Genomic DNA, 15,958 nt, shown 5'->3' with positions numbered 1-15,958 from the left:
TATCAGGGTTTGTAGGGATGAGATTGGAGTGCCCATGGCTACAGAACACCCCCTCCCCCTCCCTCCCCCCAGGTACTTCTCCCATGTAACCAATTGTAACCAATTTGCAGCTCCATGGTTGGAAGACCTGCAGATCAAGGTAAGCTGGGCTTCGATTCGGGTTTCCAGGGCGACAGAAGGAGTGCAGACAGAGTTCAGGCATTCCCCCAGCTCCGTTTCCAAGGGAATTGATTGATGGTGCCTGACTGTCTGGCTTCATGAACCATGGGTAAATGCAACAAACTGGGCTTCTAACGAACGCTGATTCATTGGCCATGGACCCTCATGAACCGCCAGTTCGCGAACAGACGATCAGACGGTTAGTGGGTTTTTTTTGTTTGTAATGCGGTTCGTGCCCATGTCTATTGGTGAGTGAGAAGAGAGCAGAAGTAGGGAAAAGGAAAGGAAAATGGAGGGTTCCAGGAGCATAGGAAGTAAAAATAGTGTGAGGAAGGAGATACAGGGGGAAATGAAGTGACTCCTGCAAGACCTTTTGGGATCCCTGATTGTAGGAGAATAATTGTGTGTGTGTGTGTGTGTGGGGGGGTTATTGTAACTGAGATGCAGCAGTACATATTGTATTGCTATTCATTTCAAAGCACACCAGATAACTGTGCATATAAAAACTAGTGGGGACTTCACTCTCCACATCCAGTTCTTATCCCTCTATTACTACACCTGGTGTGTACCTCAGAGTAGTTATGACGTCTCTTCAGTTTGTCTTATTGTTGGGTCTATTTGCTAGGAATCTATTCTTTTTGCTATTTTGATAACTTGCCAATGACCTGAACACAGATAAATATTTAAGAAATGGCATGTCAATTGGGTATAAGCGCAAAGAAAAACTGGGACAGAGATTCAATTACTGCAATAATTGGACATGCAAAATGACAATACCATGGTCTAGGAGCACTTACAATTTAAATAATAGGTTAGTGGAGCAAAAATAAATTAGATTTCAACACCAGACAGTTTTAAGTAGGGGTATACTCTGGGAAAATATGTGCTACAAAGTTAGATCCAAGATTCAGGAAGGATGCCTTTAGTATTATTCCTAACTAGTAACAAAGCCCATTGTGGGGGAGGGGGGACAGTGGGTACTAGAAAGGGAAGGTTGGGCAATGGGCATTACCGCCTCCTTCATAACTGATCCCAGCCGAGTGAAGGGGAGGTGGGCATTGCCACGTGTTCCACACCTGATTCCGGCAGGGTGAATGGAGGAGGGCATTGCCACCTGCTCCACTCCTGATCCCAGCTGGGTGAAGTCAGGGGACAGGCATTGCAACCTACTCCACTCCTGATCCCAGCCGAGTGAAGGGGAGGCGGGCATTGCCACGTGTTCCACACCTGATTCCAGCAGGGTGAATGGAGGAGGGCATTGCCACCTGCTCCACTCCTGATCCCAGCTGGGTGAAGTCAGGGGGCAGGCATTGCAACCTACTCCACTCCTGATCCCAGCCAGGTGAAGGGGGGTGGGCATTGCCACCTGCCCCATTCCTGATCCCAGCTGGGTGAATGGGGGTGGCCACTAACACCTGCGTCACTCCTGATCCTAGCTTGGTGAAGGTGGGAGGTGGGCATTGCCACCTTCTCCATGCCTGCTCCCAGCTGGGTGAAGGCAGGGGTGGGCATTACCACCTGATCCACTCCTGATCTCAACTGGATGAATGTGGGCAGTGGATGTAGCCACCTGCTCTGCTCTTGACCCCACCTGGGTGAAGATGGGGGGCAGGCATTGCCACCTGCTCTGAACTTGATCCAGGCCTGAGCTTTTTGCCATAACACGCTCCCAGAGGGATGGACTGCCTCTTCTGGGCTTCCCTTTATGATAGCACCCTCTGGAGGCACACCAGGGTAGGAAGTGAGTTGTCTGGAACATGGTTAGCCTTATATATAGTAGGATTTAAAGTTAGGATAATACCAGTTCATGATTCAAATCCATGTTTGTTTCTTTGTGGGGAGGGGGAATCCAGAATGCTGGGATAATTATGTTTAATATATACCATTTTTACTGAAAACTCTGCATTTGCCAACCTTCCTTGTTGTGGTCTATTTTCTCCTTTCCCAAATTAAGGAAGACATATTTTGCAGAAAACCACCCCACTCCCCCATTACTGCAATATTTGAAAATAGTTTGAATTTTTGAAAAATAAAGCACAGGTGTGTTTGATTGCATGTGATGAACCAGCCATCCAATTGCTATGAGATACATGTCTTCATGTTGGGCATCCACTGCAGGGGTGCCTTAATTGTTACTATTTCAGGAGTTACTGGCGTGTGGGATCTCTCATTACTCCTTTCCAGGTCTCACCTAGAGGTTGGGAATAGGGGTGAAGGATCCAGGTCCAGGATTTGGGAGGAAAGCTGGATTTTTGCCAATATGGCTAAATCCAGCTTTCCTGAATCAAATCAGAGAATCCCAGATCCAATCTCAGATCCCAGATCCAGACCCCCGAATAAATCTGGGCTGATCTGGCTTTATCCAGGAACATTGTGTCAGCCTGAGGCTGGCTCCTTCCTTCCATTTTTTTCCAAGAGGGAATGATGAAGGGGAGAATGGGGCAGAGGGAGGAGGTAGAAGGAGGGAGGCAGGGAAGGGGGATTGAGTGTTCAGTCTGTTCAGAAGCTGTCCTTTCTGCCTGGCTCCTGTGAATAACACTGGTTCAGCTGGGTTAAGTTTCAACAGTGTCCCTTGCTTCAGTATGGTTTGGCCGGGCATTGCTGTTTTGACATAATTCTCTGGTTTGATATTGGTCATTGGTCCTCTTGCTTCACTTTGGTTCTGGGAGGATTCCACTGGGTTGAACTTCATTTGGGAGTGTGCCTCTGGCTAGTGGCAGACTTGCTCCTATATATTTCTGCCCGGGAGCCAGCTTCAAATCTTTTCTGCCATAGGAAACAATGGAGAGTGGCTGGGCAGCTTGCTCATGGGCTTTCTGTGTGTTAAGCTTGAGTTTTGGAGCGCGCCTTATCCATGGCAGCCTTGCCCCTCCGTGTTTTGGCCTGAGAGCCAGCTTTGACTTCTTTCCTGCCACAGGACACAATGGCGAGTGGCTGCGGGCAGCTTGCTTGGGGGCACTTGGGTAGCTGTGGGGCTTTAGTTTGGCTCTGTTGGGATTTCAGTAGGTTGAGATTACATTTGGAAGTGTGCCTTGGCCATGGCAGCCTTGCCCTAGTGTGTTTCTGCATTGGGGTCAGCTTTGACTTTTTCCAATAGGAAACAATGGAGAGTTGCTGGGGGCATCTTTTTCAGGGGCCCACAGAATTGGACGCCATTGTCCAATCTTCTGGAAACTTGGGGAATCTTTAGAGGACCATCAGGAAATGTTCTTTGAGAATTTTGGTGGAGTTTCCTTGAAAAATTATCCCACCAGCCCCTACCAGATAGGTTCCCCCACAGAAAATAATGGCCGAATAAATCTAGGATTCTTTAATCTTGCTGAATCGGATTAAAGAATTTTACACGGATTTCAGGGAACTTGAATTTTTGTTTGTTTGTTTCCCTGAAATCTGGATCCTGATTTCCTGGATTTTTTTGGGGGGGGGGCGAACACCCCTAGTTGGCAACCCTAAACACATCCTAGGGCCTTTTCCTGCACTGAACTCTGGTCTGGCCTACAGTGAAGCTCTCTGAGCCTTCTTCACTTTTTATGCTGATTTAGCCTTCTGAGTGATGCTAGCCAGGTCTAATGCCTTAGCAACACCTGGTGCTCATACTACTCTCCCTTGAAAGACTGAGAATAACAACCAAAAAGATAGCTCTGTTAACAGCAATAGGCTGAATAAAGGCAATTGGTGAAACATTCCAAGGCCACCTGACAATGGCCCCCTGACAATACCACTCTGAGAGCCAAGCTACACATGACGAATGACACTTGAACGGCAAGTGGATTGAGTGGAGGGCAAGTGAACAGGGAGAAATACACTTGCTGTTCAAGTGCCATTCGTCATGTGTAGCTTGGCCCTAAGTCTTGAGATTCTTGGGCATTTCCACTATAGGGGATGACAATATTTGCAAAACATGCTCCCTATTTAGATTCACACAGTAGAAAGAGTGCAGCATTGTTTGGAAGAGATGAGGGCAAGCGAGAAAGGAATGCATCCACATGGCTTGGACAATCAAAGTGACTCTCTCTTGCTCCACTCCCACATCATCGACTAGTATGGTTGGCACCCAGCTGCTACATGGAGGGAGGCTGGTGGGGGACACGAGGTGCCATCACATCAATAGCATGCTATCATTTCCACGTTGCAACTGGAACTGACATCATACCACTCTAGAAGATTCTAGAAATGATATCAGACTATTGACACAATGACTTTTTTCTTCATTCCCCTTCCCCACTGCGGCCTACCAAGAAGTGGTGAAGATTTAGGGTTGCTGGTGGGACATCTAGCAGGAGACACGGCAACCCTATTGACCAGATAGGACAAAATGTAGATGGGGGCATCCAGGTATGCAGTCTGGATGGACAATATCTGCATCTATCTATTACATTTTTCTCCTTAAGCTTTTCTCCTTAAGAAGCTTTGGGCTCCATACGTGGTACTGTCCAGCCCATCAGTTAAGATCTTCCTCACTAGCCCTTTCTCTGTGCCCCTCTCATGCAAAGTTGAAGCATCTGGCAAGTGGAGACAGGGCTTTTACAGTGTTGGCAACTGATCTATGAAATGCCCTTACCCTTGAAGTTGACCTTGTGCTTACCCTACTCTCTTTTAGGCACCAGAGCAAAACTTAAAAAAAAAAAACATAAGCTTTTAATAAGAGCTTTTATCTATTTAAAATTGCTTTTACCATCTGCTTCTAGCCTGAGGACTGCTGTACAAGGATCAATTTAGACTGCTAAATGGTTTATTCTGCTGTTGTGTTCTGGATGGGTTTTTAATGGTTTGTTAATTTAAATGATTTTATGCTATTTTGATAATTTTATCATATTTTACTTTGTGAGCTGCCTCAAGTGGGTACCATATACATTTCCCAAACAAACAAATGAATAAATAAGATCATCTCCTCCTTTATTCTTTATTTACAACAACCATGAGACAGAGGTTACACTGAGAGTGATAACCTAAGGTGAAGGATAGGTGTATTGGGGGCAACTAGCTATGGTGACTAATGACAGTGAACCTCTAGATGCCAGTGCCAGGTGGCAATATCAGAGGAAGGCCTCAGCCTCTGTGGCCTGTTTTTGGCCTTCTGGTTGGCCACCTTGTTAGACAGGATGCTGGACTAGTTGGACTAATTGATCGAGCAGGGTACTTGTTATGTTCTTAAGGTTACCCATTGATCTTACATGGCTGAGTAGAAGTTTGAGCCTGGATCTTCCCAAAACTAGTCCGATAACTCCACCAATTCAGCACATTGGCTCTGGAGCCTCCAGCCTCCAGATGCATATGTTGTCCATCTTTTTCTCTTTTGTAATTAAAAAAAAAATCAAGAAGGGGTACAGAAAAAAAGGGGAAAGGAACAAAATATTTAAATTTACAAAAAAGGGGGGGAAGCTATAGATACACATTACCAGAATTATTACAAGGATTATTATAGTGCAGCAATTATATAACATTTTCCAGGTATATTAAACTATATAATCAAATTAAATTAAAATGAAAAAAATATTTATCATCATTATTATGAGTTACGTTATTACTACTGGTTTGAAAAAAGAACAAATATTTTAAAATAATGTCGTATTTATAAGTAATTATATATAAATAATTTTATCATATAAAGTTTATTAGTACTAACTACACTATACTAATCAATTATATGACATATATCTGTTTAATTGATTCTATATCGTTAATTTAAAACAATTACTATTTCCATAATTCCATACAAATCAAAACTCAGAATTAAACTGTACCACTTATATATCCCATTTTTATTTATAATAAGAATAGTACATTTCCCATTTCTATTCAAAATTTTTGATAGGTCTTTTGTTTATATAGTTTGTTTATATAGTTTGGCCATCACCACATATTCAGCCATTTTATCTTCCCAATTTTCGTTAATTGTACATTCTTCCACATTCCATTTGATTGCCATTATTACTCTAACAGCCATCAACATGTATCTAAACAATTCATATAGTGTCATTTCAATATTATGTCAGAATTCCCAGCAGCATAGTCTCAGGTTTCATAGAAAAGTCAGTATTTTAAATTTTCTGTATCTCAGCATGTATATCTTTCCATTTTTTTTATAAGTCCACCACATGTGATAAAAAGTACCTTCTACCTCTTTATACTTACAACAAAACCCTATATATTTCTTGTCCATTTTTTGATATCTTTTGTGGTAATATATCATTGATAAAATATTTTACACCAATTTTCTCTTAATGATTGACTCGGTGAATTTTATATTTTTCATCGATATATTTTCCCATTTTTGAAATGTTGTCCAAGATGTTGTTCATCATGAGAGGCCATTTGTCTCAACAGTGGTGGACAATCCCCCCCCCCCCATTTTAATCCCTGCCAGGGCTCTTTGCTCCAGTGGGAGTAAAGGGAAGGGCAGCAAGTGATGTCAAGTCATCAGTTATGGCTGTACTAAGGAGTGATGCTGAGACACTCTAGGAATTCTCCAAATCTGTATGGAACCATACAGAATGGAACCATAGAATGGAACCATGAGGTCATAAAGGAGGACTCTGCCGGAGGTTCTGTTGCAGTTCATGTTGGGAGGCAGTGCGCATGATGGATTTTGCTGGCTGGCCCCTAAAGCTCTTGATCAGCTCTAAATATGATACCTCCTGAAAAATGAGCCTGTTCAGTGTCGTAGTTAGAATGTAGGCTTAGGGTCTGGAAAAACTAGATTCAAATCCCCACTGTGTCATAAAGCTCCCTGGATAGCTTTGGGTCAGACTGGAAGGCAACCGGGCCTGCTCCTGGCAGGGCACAATGTCATCACTTCCTGAAGTGAGGTTGTTGCACCAACCATGGGTGTGCTCCCACACTTCAATGGGGCCAATTTTGGCCCCAACTGGGCCAGAATTAGCCCCACACGAAGTGTGTGTGGGGGAGAACACACCCATAGATGACGTGAAGATGTCACTTCCTGGAAGTAACATCATCATGCAAGCACCAAGAGCATGTGTGTATGAAAACAGCCACACAGAAGGCACAAGATAAATTCCAGGTCCCCCATCCCACCAGGAGGGTATAGGAAGCTTGCAATCCTAGTGCAGCTCCTTGAAGCAAGGGTGAGATTAAAACATATTAAATAAATAAAATAGTCGTCAACTGGGCTGTAGTGGATGTTGGTATTAGAGCAAAGACAGCAATCACTTTGTGATTTAGATCTATTTTATTATTATAGTCTATACACTTATGTCCTACTTCTCTTTAAAGAAGAACTGGATAATGATCGATATCTCTGTGGGCTAATATAATCGAAAGGAACAATAATGTTACCATTATTCAAGCAAATGGGTGGTACAGCTTTTACTATTCCATTTCTGTTCTTAATTAAAGTAAAATAAAACCCTGAGTAATGTAAAATCTGCTAATTTTATTATTATTATTGTATTGACTTTGATTTCTTGGTTCATCTAAAACTTTATTACAGGGATTTCTGATATATTTTTTGACAAAGCCACTGTGCATTTTCCCTTTGTATATTATTCCAGGATGCATTTTATAGTGTGCTAATGTCGAACAGACTGCTTAGATACAAAAAGTTGTTGCTGCTGTTAACATTTAAATATAATAACATCAATATGCAAATGCAGCCATTAGGAACATAACCGTATGGCTGCTTAGTGGCTGCCTATTTGTACCCAGGAAAAAAAAAACAACCAGATTGTTTCTACTGTTTGATGAACATAAAATTAAAGTTCTATTATTCTGGGTGGATCTTTACCTGAACTAGAGTCAGTAGTCTAACATTATTTGATTTGCTGTTGAAACCATCTCATTATGAGCCTGAAGGTGAGTTCAGTGCTATTTACATGAATTATGGACACCTTTCATTTAAAGATTTCAAAACAAAACATTTAAAATGCAAAATATAAAAGATCCTCACTGAAACATTACCCCTTTCTCATAAAGTCACTGGACTATGAAAGAACTGAGATAGTTAGGCCAGGAGTCCCATTACTGTTGAGCCTCTGGGTGCCACCACAAAATGGCCGCCACAATGTGGGAATAATCACAAAATGGATACCATGGGGGGAATACAAAATATTACAAGGTTCTAGCACAAATAGACAGTTGAATTATATTTACAAAAGTCCCCCAGACTGATTAAATTGGTTTTTGGCTACCTCAGTTCTGCTTTGTGAGATGTTCTTGTGTCTTCAGGAGTCGGGGAGTATCCAACTCTCTAATTAAAGAGAGCCAAACAGTTCCCCAACCCACCTGATATCGTACGCTGGGTGCCTCTTGATAAGAGACAGGTTTCAGACTGTCACAATCAGTCCTACCTGGCTATAGTAGCCCTTAAAAGCAGAAAGAAGCAGGAGAGCTCATAAAACTGAGCCTCTGTCAGGTGCCATTGGGAGAGGAAGGCAACTGTTTCTGAATGGGATCCTCTTCGGATTCCTCTTGGTTCTTCTGAGGCATCTTCTGTTCCAATGAGGAGGACGAAAATCAGATTGTCTCTCTGCTTTGAGGAAAAAGGCACCAGGAAACACATTAGTGGGTAGTGACTATTAGCACCACGGTGGCAATCAGTGTTATTAGTCCTTAGCATGTTTTAATAGAAGGTGGGCAGAAGTAAGGGTGAAAGTTCTGATGTAAGTGAAAGTTCTGATACCTTTCCAGAGACCTGTATAGAAGAATGCAAAATATGGAAGAAAGGGCTGGTGGTGTGTACACAGGAAAGAAAGAATGGTTATAGGGAAAGTATATATAAACTAGAAACAAATCCTGTTCTGGGAAAAAAATACAATGGGCTCTAGAAAGGGGAGAGCGGGCAGGCAGGCATTCCTTCCTCCTCCATCACTGATCCCAGCTGGTGAACGACCTCCTCCACACCTGATCTCAGCATCATGAAGGGGTTGCTACCTGCTGCATGTCTCCAACAGGCCACGTAAAGTGGGGGGAAGGCATTGCCACCTGCTGCTGTCCTGATCCCAGATGGGTGAAGGGAAAATGGGCATTGCCTTCTGCTATGTGCCTGATTATAAGACAAAAAAGGGGGGTGGCAGACCCCATTATAACCTGGAAGAATGGGAAGGACAAGCCCACGGGGAATACAATGAAACAATACTTTACAAAATGTTAAGTTTTTAAAGTGCCAGTGCTATATAATTCATACATTCATACATATTTGTGCAACTCTCTCAGGAACAAGAATAAATACATAATACAAAAAGTGCATTCATGAGTATTGCAACATGTCCGGGTGTAATAAAGTCAGTTAGAATTCAAATCCTTGTGTTGGTCTCTTTCCTTCTTTCTTATAACTTTTCCATGCATAGAGTAAACACAGAGGTGGGATGGATGTAGAAATCCTCCTTAGGCCCAGTCTGGGGCCGGCTTAGAAACCACAGATTTTGTGTCCTCTTCTACGGGAGCACTGCCTCTGGTTACATATGCTTGGAGATTTTCACATTACATCAACCGGATTGGGTGGCCGTCTATTCCAATGCACTCTGCTCCTAATACCAGCTGAGTTAAGATGGGGGTGGGCATTACCACCTGCTCCACTCCTAATACCGGCTGGGTTAAGGCAGAGACTGGACATATTTACCTGCTCTGCTCCTGATCCCAGCTGCATGAAGTGGGGGCATTGCCAGATGCTCCACTCCTAATATAAGATGGGTTAAGGTGGGGGGCCAGCACTGCCACCTGATCTGCTACTGATCCCAGCTGCATGAAGGGTGGGTGGATATTGCCACCTACTTTGATCCTAATATCAGCTGAGTTCATACAAAGACTACTATGCACAGAATGCAAAAGCTTACTTTATACAGTAATCGTTTACTTGTAACTCAACATGCAAAATTCATAACATGAAAATTAATTTGTACATATTCAATAAGAGTATACATAGAATGAACCTGCAAAGTAAATATAAGTTAACCAGTGTCCAACTCGTGTCTTCTTAAATATCACAAACTGCACCAACATAAATGATGTCTTCTCTGAACGCGAAGCAGCAAGGGGTTAAAGTGTCCATGTATATTCCACTTCACTGCAAGTCGCTCACTCGGAAGCAAGAGACACGCCCAATCTGGGGCCGGCTGAAGCTCAGATTTCGATAACGCCTCATCAGGGGCGTCAGTCTCAATATTATTTTACTCCCAGCTGTGTGCGTCTGAAAATAAAGATACTCGCGTTCAGAGAAGACATCATTTATGTTGGAGCAGTTTGTGATATTTAAGAAGACACGAGTTGGACACTGGTTAACTTATATTTACTTTGCAGGTTCATTCTATGTATACTCTTATTGAATATGTACAAATTAATTTTCATGTTATGAATTTTGCATGTTGAGTTACAAGTAAACGATTACTGTATAAAGTAAGCTTTTGCATTCTGTGCATAGTAGTCTTAACAACCCCCGTGGGTTTCCATTTAAATAGTAAGCTACAACGGGGGTGGCCCCTCCTTTTCTGTTGAGTTCATACAAAGGGCAGGCATTGCTACCTGCTCCGGTCCTAATACTAGCTGGTGTAAGGCAAGGGATAGGCATTGCCACCTTCTCCGCTCCTAATACCAGCTGGGTTAAGGCAGGGAGCAGGCATTGCCACCTGCTCCAATCCTAATACCAGCTGCCTGAAGGGAGTGGACATTGCTACCAGCTCCAGTACTAATACCAGCTGGGTTAAGGTGGTGGTGGACATTACAACTTGTTCCACTCCTAATACCAGCTGGCTGAAGGGAGGTTGTGCATTGTCCCCTGCTTGGCTCCTAATATCAGCTGGGTTAAGGTAGGGTGGGCATTGCCACCTGCTCTGCTCCTGTTTCCTGCCTGGGCTTCCCACTATGGAATGTTTTCTGAAGCAATATGTTTAGTTACCTGGACTTTCCTCTACAGCAGTGCCTTCTGGTGGCGCACCAGGGTATAAAGTAAGTTGTCCGAAACACGCTTACTCAATTATATAGTAAGATATACAAACTATCCAGCAGTTTCTTCAAGCTCAGTTTGAAGAAATGTGGAGATTGCTCCTCACCTGAGGGGGAAAATGAGGAAAAATTATATTCTCCCTTCTATTTACTTCAAGTTCGGAAATTTCTGGGAAGTGGGAAACAACCACAAGCCTTTGTGCTGAACTCTTATAGGTGAATGTGAGAGGAAGCACAGGTGGAGAAGCTTTCATGTGAGGGCTGCTGTTGAATAGTGAGCAACTGGGCCTGCATCTTGGAACTCAGGTGGTATCAAGTCATCCAATGGTTGCTAGGCTTGAACCCAATGAATTCTCCCTTAAAGACCAAAACATTCCTGGAATGGCCCCTGTCCCTCCCCCTGCTTTCTCCTGATAGAAACCAAGGCTTCAACTGGCAATATTGTGGTTGTCTAGGAGCAGCCACAGAAGGCATCTGCTTCTTAAAGCTGCAGAATAATAATAGAAGCAGGATGGAAAGATAGATATGTCTTTTCTATTCATGGCTCCAATCTCTGGATTAAAGTATCCACAGATGGGGAATGCTGAGAATTAGATACACTGATTATCAAAGAGAGAAGCATTGTAGAAACAAGGTAATGAAGCAGAAATGAGAAGTAATTGCTTAATAAATCTGTTGTGAATCTGTTTAAACTTTCTGAACTAGCTAACTGTCTTATACAGAGTTAGATGTTACTATTTGTTAAGCTGTTCCTGTTTACTGATATGGACAAAACTTCTATCAAACTTGATAAAAGCCCTGGAAGACTTCACTCATACACTGCAATTCTAAAAAGACTTCCCTGGAAGTAAGCACTGTTGAATAACATTGGACTTCCATCTGAGGAGACCATTTAGGATCACTTCCATAGTCTTTTTTTAAAAAAACAAACCTTTATTGTTGCTCTTTAAAAGTATATATTGCAGAGATTGCAATAGAGAATTCAATTTACAATAATAACAATTCAATAGAGAAATCAAATATAACAGTGTGCAAGAAGAGATTAAAACTGAATATAGAGTATATTACAATAACATCAAAAGAGTTTAGCTTACCATTCATATGTAACATTCCAACATATTTCAGAAGGACGTGAGCACCTGGGGGACGTAGGAGGGTGGTAGAATACCATGTTTACTGGGGTAAGTCAGCAGCAGAAACCAGATTTGTGTGAATTTGTCTTGGGAATCTTCAGTATCAGATGGTTGTAGACCGTGTGATATTTTCTCATAAATGAAAAAACTGCCATTTTTTTTAAGCCATGCTTGAATGGTGGGAGAGCAGCTGTCTTTCCATTTGGCTGCAATAGCCATTTTTGTTGCTCCTACTAGAATGGCTATAAGTTCTCTCCTTGATTATAAATCAGACCTGTTTTCCCAGACATTTAACAGCAATGATTCTGGTGAATTTGGTATGGAACACCCAATTATTTAATGGATATTTTTTATGATGTCCTCTCAAAATTTGTTTACTCTTAGGGAAGCCCACCAGCAGTGAGCCAGGATTCCTACAATTCTTCTAGCATAAGGGAGATCTATCCATATAGTATAATTTTTCGGTACCAGTTCGTCAAAAATGTGAATGCTTGCAATTGAATAGGGAAGACTATAGTTGAAAATGATTTCCAGATGTGATTCCAATGTTTCTCTGTCAAATCTATTGAACACATAGTCTGCCAGGTCTTTTGATATTTTGGAGCCTTAACTGCATCCTCTCCAATCAAAATTTTATATATAATTGAGAGTAAACCTCTTGTAGTGCCCTCATTTGTATTGAGTATTTTTTCAAAGTCAGTTTTATGTCTCTTTAGTGCTTTCTGTATATTTAAGTCTCTCATTAAATGTTGTAACTGGAGATAGCTGTACCATGGTATTTTCATATCTAAAGATTGTTCTAAATCCACTTCCGTAGTCTTTCAGGGCTGACTCTCTGAGTTAATTGGCAAATATATAAATCTTCCCTTTCAAAAACAATCCTTCCTGTCCCCCTCAGCAAAAGGAAAACTTAGATCTGTTTGGGAGGAGAGGGAGAAATTCAGCCAATGATTCTGCCTGTCTTCCTGCCTGCATTGAGTAACAGAGAAGATTGGCAGCAAGAATGCTCCATTTTTCTGTGGAATGCTGAGCATCAAGAGAAGGGATTTGAACTTGCCCTTCATTGTGGGAGCAAAGCACAGGGAAACATGAAACCAACAAGCAACAGCAGAATGCAAAGCTGATAAGTTATGGGCATGCTAGAAATAAAAGAGAACATGAAATAGGCTTATTTTTAATGTTGCTTGGCTGAACTAGGTGGAACACTGTCCTACTTGGGAACACCTCGCTACTCCACCCACCAACCCTCACCTTCTATGGGTCCACTGTTGTGTGTGTATGTGTGTTATTGTGCTTGAGAAAAAACTCAGTGGATCAATGGTTTAGACTAGGAGGGGAACTAACGGTTGATGCTGTTTTTGGCTGCCCCAGAGCCTCATTGTTCTTCGCCTCTCGGAAAGAACAGCATGTGTTTGCACATGTGTGGCCAATGTACACGCAACCAAAACAAAAAAGCCCCACAAATGGATCAGTTCAGAACTGATATTGGCCCAACCAAAACAAACTAATAATAAAATTGAATGATTCTGGAATCCCCAGAACTGAAACTGAAATGGAAACTTTCTTGGTGCTCATCCCTAATTATCCAGTTTAGTGTAGTGGTTAAGAGCATGGGACTCTAATCTGGAGAGTCAGGTTTGATTCCCTACTCCTCACTTGAAGCCAGCTGGGTGACCTGGGGCTAGTCATGGCTCTCTGGAGCTCTCTCAGTCCCACCCACCTCACAGAATGTTTTGTTGTGGGGATAACATCAGCATACTTTGTAAATCACTCTGAGGGCCAAGCTACACATGACGAATGACACTTGAACGGCAAGTGTATTTCTCCCTGTTCACTTGCCCTCCATTCAATCCACTTGCCGTTCAAGTGTCATTCGTCATGTGTAGCTTGGCCCTGAGTGGGCATTAAGTTGTCCTGAAGGGCGGTATATAAATCGAATGTTGTTGTTGTTGTTATAATCATCATCAGTGACTCGATGGCATCACTTCCAGGCCATGCCCCCTCTATAGGGGATTCTTCCACTAGCTGCCAGCCTTGGTCCGGCAATGCTATCTTCAGTAGATGAAGCTGCTGGAGGAGTAGTGAAAATGCCATCAATAGCAGAGACAGGCAAGTTTTTAGTTAGAGTCCCAAACACCCCACAATATATGTGAAAATGCTGGGGAACCAGCAAAAGAAATGGGGTTGAAGTTGAGCAAAGGCACTAGGAGTAAGCTGACTCAATACTGCCCATGAGTCAACATGCCACCTTAGGTTTTGGGTGCCCATGTGTAGCAAGGTAGTCTTGTGTTCTATTGATTGCCACAAGTGTTGTGAATTGCCTTCCTCTTATCTATAATTTTATTTCAGACCACCAAGTAAGTTGGCCAGGTGTGGTGTCAGTGGTTAAAAGCCCTGACAAACTTGATCTTGTCAGATTTTGGAAACTAAGCAGGGGCAGCCCTGGTTAGTAATTGGACAGGAGACCACCAACAAAGACCCCCAGTTGCTATGCAGAGGCAGTCAACAATGAACCACCTTTGTCAGTCTCTTGTCTCTTGTGTTGAAAACCACAGCAAGAATAACCATGTCAGCTACAATTTGATGGCACTTTCCACCACTGTAGTAACATAAGGTTCATAGTTATACCACTCCAATATTCCCTCACTTCTTTATGTGTATTCTCCATTTACTCTGTTGGAACAAATACTAAGATTTTAGAAGGAGAAAAGAGTGCAACACTAACACCAGTTATGCATCTTCCCTTAATTATCATGTTTCCTGCCACATCCTTTATCTGCTTAGAGAATTTACAACTAACACAGCAGGTTGTGAATGTTTAATAGGTTCTTTTTCAAGGAAAGAAAAGGTCAGTATTAACATAAAATTCTTCTTTAAGATTTGTGACACAAATGTTCCACGGCACAGAACAGGTGTTGGTGGGGGAAAAAAACCTCTAAAATCTGCTGTGGGAGACAAACTTGTAGGATTATTCTCTGTGTTAAGGGTGTTGGGGGAAAGAGAACCTCAATGCAATGCACATGCTACACTGTGTGGCATCAACAAAAATGGAAAGGGACTTGGCTTTGTCAACGCGTCACTTGTTTGATGCACCCTGTGTGATTTGCTGTCATGTAAAGAACTGGCTCTCTTTTATTAAAAGCTACACACCTCTTTTTCTTTCTTCCCTCATCCCGTTTTTCTTATCCTCAAGCTTCACTCTGACCAGGACAAAGGAGATGGCTCTCTCAAGTACATTTTGTCAGGAGATGGGGCTGGCACTCTTTTTATTATTGATGAGAAAACAGGTGACATTCATGCCACAAGAAGAATTGACAGGGAAGAGAAAGCGTACTACACCCTACGTGCCCAGGCTATTAACAGAAGAACGCTCAGGCCGGTGGAGCCTGAATCAGAGTTTGTCATCAAAATCCACGATATCAACGACAATGAACCAATGTTTCCAGAAGAAGTTTATACCGCAAGCGTTCCTGAAATGTCAATGGTTGGTAAGTATCACATTTAAATGTGAACAATTACTTTTAGACACAAGGATCTCCCACTGTCATAAATTCAGGGAAGGGTTCTAAGATGTGGAAAGGCAAGGAGATGTTTGGTGCTAACTTCTGCAAAACATACAGAACTGAAAGGGACCTCAAAAGGTCATCTTATCTGAGAGTCAGATAATGAGTGGGATCTAACCAGGTTTTCCATTGGAGAAGAAGGGGGCCCCCTTGTATCCCCCCCAAATCTCTGCTGAGGATCATGGGTACCTGCATGAGGAAAAA

The 15,958-nt window shown here is 42.4% G+C and overlaps 1 protein-coding gene across 1 annotated transcript in view; it reads left to right on the top strand.

The window, feature by feature from the left end:
* The window catches only part of LOC129333389 (cadherin-10), a 141,383-nt gene that overhangs the window by 57,323 nt on the left and 68,102 nt on the right, over positions 1-15,958 (top strand). Inside the window, exon 2 of the mRNA XM_054985010.1 lies at positions 15,385-15,679. Coding sequence (XP_054840985.1) covers positions 15,385-15,679 — 295 coding nt within the window. The remainder of the gene's footprint in view (positions 1-15,384; positions 15,680-15,958) is intronic.

The sequence above is a fragment of the Eublepharis macularius genome, chromosome 7, assembly GCF_028583425.1.
Source record: "Eublepharis macularius isolate TG4126 chromosome 7, MPM_Emac_v1.0, whole genome shotgun sequence".
Lineage (NCBI taxonomy): Eukaryota > Metazoa > Chordata > Lepidosauria > Squamata > Eublepharidae > Eublepharis > Eublepharis macularius.
The sequence above is the reverse complement of the archived record's forward strand: the minus strand, read 5'-3'. Positions and strand labels throughout refer to the sequence as shown.